This window comes from Ptychodera flava, chromosome 10, assembly GCF_041260155.1.
Source record: "Ptychodera flava strain L36383 chromosome 10, AS_Pfla_20210202, whole genome shotgun sequence".
Taxonomy (NCBI): domain Eukaryota; kingdom Metazoa; phylum Hemichordata; class Enteropneusta; family Ptychoderidae; genus Ptychodera; species Ptychodera flava.
In genome coordinates, this window is record NC_091937.1 from 33,159,484 (window position 1) to 33,169,081 (window position 9,598).

At 40.9% G+C, this 9,598-nt stretch overlaps 1 protein-coding gene across 1 annotated transcript; it reads right to left on the reverse strand.

Annotated features, from left to right (window-relative positions):
- Nucleotides 1-1,231: 1,231 nt before the first annotated feature.
- On the reverse strand, nucleotides 1,232-9,333 carry LOC139142577 (leukocyte cysteine proteinase inhibitor 1-like). The gene is made up of 3 exons (XM_070712559.1): nucleotides 9,174-9,333; nucleotides 2,775-2,876; nucleotides 1,232-2,042 (listed from the first exon to the last, which is right to left on the reverse strand). The coding sequence occupies exons 1-3, from the start codon at nucleotides 9,258-9,260 to the stop codon at nucleotides 1,932-1,934; spliced, it is 300 nt and encodes a 99-aa protein (XP_070568660.1). The 5' UTR covers nucleotides 9,261-9,333; the 3' UTR covers nucleotides 1,232-1,931.
- Nucleotides 9,334-9,598: the final 265 nt, after the last annotated feature.

Below are 9,598 nucleotides of genomic sequence, written 5' to 3' on the forward strand. Positions count from 1 at the left end.
GGGACCGTAAAACTGTTGCATATTTACAAGGCCTATGTGTAATTGTCATGGATGAGGGACTAATGGCACGCAGTTACACGGCACCATAATTGATATGTTTACTTGCAGACCACGGAATGAGACCAGAGTCTAGGTTCACCGCGTAGCTGGGTACATTGATACCTGGGGTGCATTTAGTTCAACTTTGCAGTGGGTAATGTGCAATGTAGGGTTAAAGGTGAAGAGGGGACCTAAAGTTGGTCACTCAGAAGCATATCACCACTGCAGTGTGTGATAAATACATTTTATATTGGGAAACTGACGGTTAAGTGTGAAACCGATCATCTGCTGACGTCATAGGTTTATATTAACTAAGGAAGACTTACCGATTTCACTTCTTATTGTTACAGGTACAGCATAAACATAGAAGCTGGTTTATGGCATCAGTTGAGAACTAAAATATACTCAATATTTATCTGTCCATGGAAAAACAAATGTGACTTACTTTTATTGTTTAGTTAATGCAATACTATGCAGACTTATTTGTTTTCATACTTACGCTCAATCTTTTGGCTGTTCAGAGTCCACACTTCAATGTGTTGTTTGGTAGGTAGGTAGGTACAGGGAGGTAGGTAGGTAGGTAGGTAGGTAGGTAGGTGGATTTGGGTAGGTAGGTAGGTACAGGGAGGTAGGTAGGTAGGTCGGTTAGTCGGTGGGTGCGTTGGTGGGTAATTGGATAGACACAGGGAGGGAGGAAAGGAGGGAGGTAAGTAGGTAGGTAGGGAGGGAGGTAGGTAGGTAGGGAGGGAGGGAGGGAGGGAGTTAGGGAGGGAGGTAGGAGAGGTAGGTAGGTATTCCTGTCAAAATGTTATGTTTATGCCCCAGGAGAAGTTCAGTGACTTATTTATTACCATGGCATTACGGTAGATTATGTTTATGACATGGCCACTGCTTTGGCTCTGTAATGATCATGGAGATAGAGCAAGATCTGCGAAGCAGTGATAGAACAATTTCCCCTGAAACTGGTCACCACCGTCTTGTACAGACACATTTTTTTCAATGAAATATCTCACTTCTGTCAGTGCGAAATATGGTTTTACTACACGTCCTATAGAGGGCGCTCCATAAATCAACTGAACTCAGCGTTGAGGGAGCTTTACATTCTGTGGGGAAGAATCCGCCAGAGCTGAAAGCTGATTTTAACAGGGCTTTCTGTTTCCATTGGTCTATTGAGGGCGACAGCAGTGATGAGTTATTTTGTTTTACGTGCATGTTTTTTTTTTATTCAGGCGCAAAAATATCACATATTGAAAAGAATTACCTGACTACGTTGATGACATTCTCAGTTACATACAAAAAAGTGTTATTCTAAGCTCTGTTTTCACATTGATTTCTGAGAGCGTCACTATACTTCAAGCAAAGTTTTCTCGAAGGCATAAATACGGTCATTAAATATACATGTGCAGAGACACATACAGATATTTATACATGATGAGCGGAGAAAAAGAGTCATGCACTTAATAAACAGACGAGTGATGCTGCAGCTGTACGTAAGTAAGTCCACTGCATCTGTACAAGTTCCTGGACCATTGCCAGAGCTAGGCTTTAATAATAGCGCCCTACACGTATGGGTCCCCTAACGGTTACATTTTCACGTTCCGTAAAAAGACTCCGATTAGTCCGAATAGCACGGATGAACAGTAACGATGCCAGGAATTATAAGTGACAGTCCAGAAGACGCATCGGTATGCTGCTTCAAGCGTCTACAGTCTCCCTTTTTTTTCTAAATATAAATAATATCACGCTTCTCAGTATGACTCGTACTCATACTCTCGTATGAGTCGCGTGACGCCGGTAAGTATAGACTGATTATCTGACGCGAAGACCACGGGCAAGCCATTCCCCCGGTATAATAAAAGAGTAGATGAGATATCCTTCTTGGTTTGTTCTCTCTAAAACATGTCATCGTCTGTCTTGTTGATTTTGACGGACCTCAGGTTGATCTTGCCTTTCTGGTTCTCGAAGAGTCTCACATGGATGTACATGTCGTCGCCAACGTGGACCTGGACAAATAAGAGAAGATCGGTGTTCACTGAAAATGTGTGATATTTTGCACATTTGTGATTGAAATGCGTTTTTGATATGCATTTCATATACGAGTGCATTTCATATACAATTCAGTAATTCCCCTGACAACGAGACACAAGAACTGACTATGCTAGCGTTTGTAAAAGAAAATCCCATTACCAATTCCCAAGCCCCCTCGTTAACAAAACATTGAGCTTTGCTCAGTGTAAAGTCAGTTATCCATTGCGTTATTCTAATGGATTTAATATTCCTTCAAGTTACAACAAGATGTCTTTATTGACGATGACCAAAATTTGCTATCATGTGTCTTGAGGACTCCTTTAGTGGACGTTTGCAAGTACTTAGCTGGCTTACATGTGAGTGAGCGTGTCTCCGCCCTCGATCGCGTAGTAGAATGGTAGAGCCGGACAGGCCCTCATTTGCACGCACTCACATCTCCTTGAGTTACTGCGTTTGCATACCAGAGGTGACACCCGTCAGAAGACCATTACAGATTTGTGGAATGTTTTTCAAACACATGTCAGAATTCACCAGACTGCGTGTCCCAGACACCATGACCTAATTACCTTTGCAGCCTCTCCACATGTTTCAATGTCTTTTACGCGCAGTCCTCCTCGCTCTTGCAAACGAGACCGAAATTAAAGCTTTCGGTTCGGAAACAAAGACCTCTTGTTCTCGCCGATTAAAAAAGTAGCGATGTTTCCTACCTTAATCCTGTAATTTGTTCCTGACGCCACTTGAGTCGAATAAGTCTTCACTTCAAATGTATCGAAGAAAATCCCCGCTTTATCTTCGATTGCCTCTTTCAACTGAAAAAGGAAGAAAGAATTGCTTTCAAATGACGAAATGAACTGTTTATTTCTGAAACTCTGGGTTCGGAGAACCAATTGCTACATGTAAATATTAGGGACAGAGAAACCAGTAGAATGTTGCATTACAATGTGTTATTGGTTGTATTTGAGAAAAGGTTGAGCTTGTATGCTGACTACAGGTATGGTTGTGTTTGTGATGGAAGCACCAGAGTGAAAATGCTACGTTAATTATATTTAGCATCGACTTCCAACTCAGTCTAAATTTCTTTGAAGGGACAGTATCTGTAACTTATATCGATTTTTCACTATTTTTTGTTTTTAATGTCAACAATTCCACTCCAAAGAACATTGAGAAACACAGTGTACAACTTGTAAACCCAGCCCGTGCATCCTCAGACTGCACTGCTATTGTTGACAAGTGAATTCCGATCCGGACTTATAGTAACTCTAAATGTAAACAACAAAAGTGTATTTTACTGGGATAAACGCTGTTGACAAATGAATAGTAGGTGTTTTAAGGAGCAGAACAAAAATTCGCAATTGACATACACAACAAAATAGTGAAAGCATTAAAAGTTACAGCTGTTGGCCCTCCAAATGTCTACGCGAAACTTTATCCGGCGACATCCAGTTTCTAAGTGTACGTGCGAACACAGGCGAAAAAGTCGCCTAGGGACTTCCTAGGTTAAAACGTACACTGACTGTAAACGGTCGCAACACAGCAGCGTTGGTGGGAATATGGCTTCCCGTTTGATTTATCGTGGGTTGTGTGGTAAAACAGGGCATTTTGAATGTAACTTTATCATTCGTTCAGGTGTCGCGGCATAAATGTACAGCTACACCTAGAGAGGGCGCACATCTGAGATAGTTCGCGCCGAGTAGATCTCCACTTATTAGCAATAGATAAGAGTGTATTTGCAAACGACAGTCTGTAGAGTGTGACATGCGGAGATGTCACCGATATTATCTTTCATGATTTCGCCTCCCTCAATGAGAAGTAATCGATACCAATGCGTCCTGTACAGCCCTGTCATTCAGCTTGTCAGAAACACAGTGTGGTTATTAAGTGAGTACATTAGTATGTGGTGATTAGATACAACGTGGTCTGGACTTTGACAAGTATTGCGCTGAGATTTTCATTCAGTCATTCAGTCAGTCTTTATCAAAAAAAGTAAATAAATTAATGATACAATACTTATGAGAAAGATACCAATAATAGCTAGTAATGAGAACCTAATCTATTTACTCTAACAGCAATGGCGATAAATTACTACAAATTACAGAGATGACTGTTCCCTGAGATACCAATGTAGCGAAAGTCTTGATGTGTTATAAAACAAGCTAAAAAGAGATTACATAAATAATATCACGTGACATCAATGAACCAATCAATAAAAATCTGAAAGGACAAAACAGAGCGGATGGTTATGAAAACATACAGTTTCTAATGTGTAATACTTGTTCATATCAATTTCTCAAGCGGTAAGTTGATATTTTCGAAATCGTAGGGTTATTCCACGCCAGCGGGACAACAATTCAATCGATGCGTGACCTGACCTACTTTTGAAGGACTCGGGAGGTTAGAGAATTTTCTCCAAGAACATTACCCTCAATTCTTTGAAACGGCGAAAAAGTTGATATTTTCACTATGTTCAATCACACGGTATGCAGCTCGTCTCTTCCCTACAACTCTATTTCACCATGAAATTGTTGCGTGTCCCCTACAAATTTACCATATTTGCATCCGGAAATTATATCTGTTCCCGTGATGACTCACTATTTCTTTTACGAGTAGACATTTTTCCAATTCGCACGCCTGTTCGACCATATTTCATGATGTTTAATGCAATTACATTCCTATTACATGATGAAATTGACAGGTGTTAGGAGTTCAGCACCCCTTGACACGTCACCTGTCAGTTTCACATTCTTGTCATCGCGATGATGTAATTTTCCAAGATTTATGTCAGGTGCAGAGTAAACGACATCGCCCTGCGGCGCCAGAGACCACATTCGTTGATATTTAGTCGCCACATGCAATATCCGTTATGGTCGGGGTGCTGTAATTATGTTCGGAGAGTACTTAATCTAAACAGGAGCGCAATATGTAAAAAGGTGTGGAGAAAAGACATGTAACCACCTATGTACTTCATTTGTCGAACATAACCAAAACCTTTTGTATAAAGAATAAAAACAGACTTTCGTTGATAGAACGCAAATCGATGTCACATTCAACGATGAAGCGTTGGTACAGTGTTTCGTACACTTTAGCTTTTGAGATAAAACTGTAATCGACACCATGGTCACCCATTCCCTTCCAACATTTCATTTCCATTCTGTAGAGCCGAGGAAGACGTGTCCACTACCGACTTGATCCCAAATAGTTTGGTAATTAACTACTGCAGCATCCTGAGGTTGAATTTCTACCATTCGCCGTGTCCAGTTAGCATACCGAGACGTTGCGAATCTTTTATTTCATCAGAGTAGCTCCACAGTGTATTTTAGTATCCGTCCTCACTTCAATGGCACTGTATGCAGCCACATTCTTCAATTTCCATTTTATCATCTGTTATCCGGTTTCTCTTCTTTGCATCAGATGCATAAGTGATTATAGATTGCTCTCTTATCCACCTTGTGTGAGCTTGAGAATTTCCTCATCTGGTGTTCATTTCAACTCGGCATATTTTCCATCGACCAATTTTGGAGACCATAGCTATGCCAGACATATACCTGATTCACGTAATCCCATGGTATGTATTTTGATCGTCCACACTTCGCTAGCGTGGACGATAGCATGTCCAAATACAGATGTTACTATACTTTACATAGTGATCTCCTTTGAAGAACTTCGCAAAAATGTCTATATTTGAAAGCAATGCATAATAAACATCCTCGCAAACGTTCGAACCGCAGACCCTTCGGATTTGATGAGATTTTTCACGTAGTCAGTTCAAACATTATTTTGGTGATGTCTTCGATATACTACAGTGTCAAGTTTACTTTTGTGTGCCCCTTTTGACCATTCAATAGGACTGCAGTCGCCATGGCAATAGCGGTGTCAAGAGTCTGTCCTGTGTTGTTGCACCCCTAGTTTGAAAAACGATGTCCTCGTTTCCGTTCCAGCCTTCTCAGTATTCGATCCATATGAGATGTGTTTACTCACCAGAAGCCTCAGACAAGAGTTTTGAGTTGGTCCCACGACCTGCAGCAAACTTACGCGCGTCGAGAATTTATCCTTTTCAACTCTATTGTTACCGTTTCCTGTTGCCCTCGATTTTTCGAAAGTTGGCTCTCCAAGTGTAATTACAGTCTGAGGGGACAGATGTCAGTACCCTGTCAGTTCAAAGTATACGTATGCAAAAATCCCTCGGCATTTCAAACGTTTCCGTTTGTTTGTTTTTGCCTTTTCTTCAGCTCTGAGAGCTACAAATACCAACTAAGGGCTGAACAGGTATTTTGGTACTGCAACTTTAAGTGTAAGCACAATGACTTTGTGTTATAACCTTCGATTAAGAAGAAAAACGTGCCCTATTTCTACATTAAATTTGTTTTACTGCCGGGTTGAGTGATAAGTGTGTTCTATGTCTCACTCTTGCCTGAAATCTCTCTTACCGGAACATCCCGTGAGACTCCCTAGACATTACAATCCGACGAAAAACTGTCCCGGACTGCAACGGAAGTTTCATCCGATATACTGAGGGCTGTTAAAATTACCGTACTATCCTCCAAATGGTCAAGTGGAGTCCCAACTCATGCATGTTTGAATTTGTCACATGTGAACCCGATTTGATATTTCTATTAGCGGGGAGAGTGTTCACTTGTTCATATATACTAAAGCCAGACTTCATCATTGCTACAACAAAGCGATGTCTTTAATGTAGAAAGCGCCTCACGGACAGATAGTCTGACTCTAAAACTTCTAAAGTTCTTTCTGATCTCCCACTTGTGGGGGTCATTTTAAAGGTATTATTGTAAGAAAAATTTTCACCGTCTTAGTTTTTTGAAAATCGAATTTTTTGTTTTTCTCTTTTGAGTTAACATAGAGGTGGCGGCCATTTTGAATTTAAAATATCGGTTGCTCTTGAGTAATTTGTTATTCTAGTACCAAAATTTGCACGGTGACCCCTGATTTTTAATCTTGATTTGAAAGAGAATGGTTGACAGATTCCTTGAGGAAAGTTTGAACAAAAGTTTAAATCTTTCACTTTCGAGGCGCGAATTACTTTTACACGAAAACACACAAATGACGTGATTCTTATGTGCACATCCAAGAAATTCATACAAACCTCCAAAGTAGGGTGAAAGCCATCGAACTGAATAACACCGAGCGACTGGCACACATTACACCGATAACGTTTACAAACGAAGCGCTCAGTCTAAATCAAACCGCTAGGTGGTAAAGTAAGAAACAGCATTTGATATTCATATGCTGAGAAAGATCCCGACAAAACTATCAAATGCTGAAATCACAAACTGCTCCTTCACTGGACTGGTACCATTTTTGTACATACATACACACAATAACAATGAAAGTCGGTTTTTTGTGAGCACGTTCCAATGCAACTCAATATGAGGGGTGTGCTAGCACGTAGAAGCCAGAGAACTTTTTTTTCTGTAATGTTGGACATTCTCCAGTAAATCAGCCCAACTTGCTGACCCTACCATGGTCAGTGGGTAGGCTCTATTGGATCTTGTTCACTTGGAAAACTTTCAGAGGGAGTGTTCCCAAGACCGCAAATGCATACGAAGTTAGTCACGCTGGCATTGATTACGCAGTGCGAACGCTAGTTTCGGTGGATTTATTTCTCTTGCTAGAACATTTCTACCGAGCAACATGTCCTAAAAGGACACTAAATGTACACGTAATTTCTGCAGAAATTTTCCCTGAGTGACGTGACTGTCACGTTTTTAGTCCCAATGCTAACATACACTCTGAAACGAGGTCCTATGTGTCCCTTCCATCAAACCAAGCCAGATTAAGATTGTGAACGAACGACCTACAGATGCTTCTGATTCCACTGTTGTTATTGTAACATCATTCGATTTGACAATTCAAAGGAGACACGGCGAATGATATACACAGCCAGCATTACAGGTTCACCGGGGTAGATTTCAAAACTTTTCCTTGCATTTCGAAACACGTCCTCGTTCACGAACCTTCAGTTATTCTACAGTACAGGTAAGGAGACAAACGCGCCACGAATTAAGGTATACTGTCCCTCGGGGAACAAATACTCGGACATTTACAAAACGTAATCGGTCTACCACTTGTGGGGGCTCATTTTGAAGCCATGGAGAAAATGAAGTTTTGATCAGTCTAATATTTGTGAAAATCGAAAATTTAATTTTCTTCCATCGTGTTAACACAAGGGATGACGACCATTTTGAATTTCAAGTGTCGGTAAATATTGGATTATTTGTTTTTGAAATGCTATATCTTGCTCGGTAACCTTTAATTTTATTCTTTACTTCGAAAGGAAATTGTTTCAAGTGTCCCTAGGAAAAGCTTAAGTCTTTTAATTTCGAAGCGCGTACTACCTTAACAAACATGCACGCAAGACGTGTGTAATTACTTATGACCCTAGATACTTTTAGAGCGTTTGCCACAGACGCGGGAAAATAGGCAACGCGTTATGTTGCACTGCCTGCTAGGCGGCAAAAGTTACCTGCCGACGCGAAAAATTTGATTTTCGACACAATGATTTGTTGATTGCGCCAAGAAACAAAGAACACAATCCTCATAATGTTTGACGCTTGAGAGCATTTCCTCCAAAGAATGTTCAAACCGCTCGAGGTCACGAAGAGTGCCAGACATAAATGCTATTTCAAACGGTTCTAAAGAATCTCAGAATCGCACAGGCTATAGTTCAAACAAAATTCTTCCATCTTCTGAAGTAGTTTGTTACTCTTCAAAATTGTTTTTTACAAAATAGTGGCATGACTGTGAATTGCAAAGACGTAATCATGCCGTCGGCGTAGACCTTAGTATCTGCATCGAAAATGTTTAGGTTGTCGGTTTACACGTGCGTACTCTGCTGACAAGATGCACAGCGTACAAGACCACGTGTTGATTGCTCGCTCCAAACGGTACGGAAGACGTTTCTTTCCTGGTAATTGTCTGTCATTAACACCGGAAAAGATACGATTGAGTAGATCTGCAAAAACGGCTCGAATGGGTAAGCTTTTCGCGGTGTGCTCTTTTCGAACATTTCCTATTTTTGCTCACCAAATCCTTTGGACAAACGCGACACGTGGGAGAGGGATTAAAAACGAAATTCGAAAAAAGTGACCCACCGACGTGAGCATCTCCTGGACTTCAGGAGTTGGCGGCTGTGGCTTGGTCCACCCTCCCAGCACTCCGTCTTGCAGATCTGTATCCATCTTGGCACGAGGAGTAGAAACTGAAGTACTGGCGTGAAACTACCAAACTTCTGCTTTCCCTTTATTATTATACCCTGACCTAAAAAGGGGGTGGAGTCAGCGACAAACCAAAAGTAGACGCCCCCCCCCCCCACATACAATCAACACTAATTCCAATGTCTTACATCAATTTAAGCATTTCCACAGTTGCTAAATCTAACGCATCTGCATGCACTTTGTACCTTTTAAGGTGATTACGTGACGATGGTTTGTAACGAATGAAAATACCGCAAGCATAAAAATAAAAACTCCAAAGGGGCATTTGATTTGCTTAAGCTACATTCGTGGTAAATATATGA

Bases quoted from the DNA above. Each gene is read 5' to 3' on its own strand.
- LOC139142577 (XM_070712559.1), bottom strand. From the start codon at position 9,260: ATGGATACAGATCTGCAAGACGGAGTGCTGGGAGGGTGGACCAAGCCA. The intron at 2,877-9,173 runs GTGGGTCACTTT...TTCCTTTTTCAG, and splicing joins TCCAGGAGATGCTCACGTCG to TTGAAAGAGGCAATCGAAGA. The intron at 2,043-2,774 runs GTAGGAAACATC...TTATTTGTCCAG, and splicing joins GAACAAATTACAGGATTAAG to GTCCACGTTGGCGACGACAT.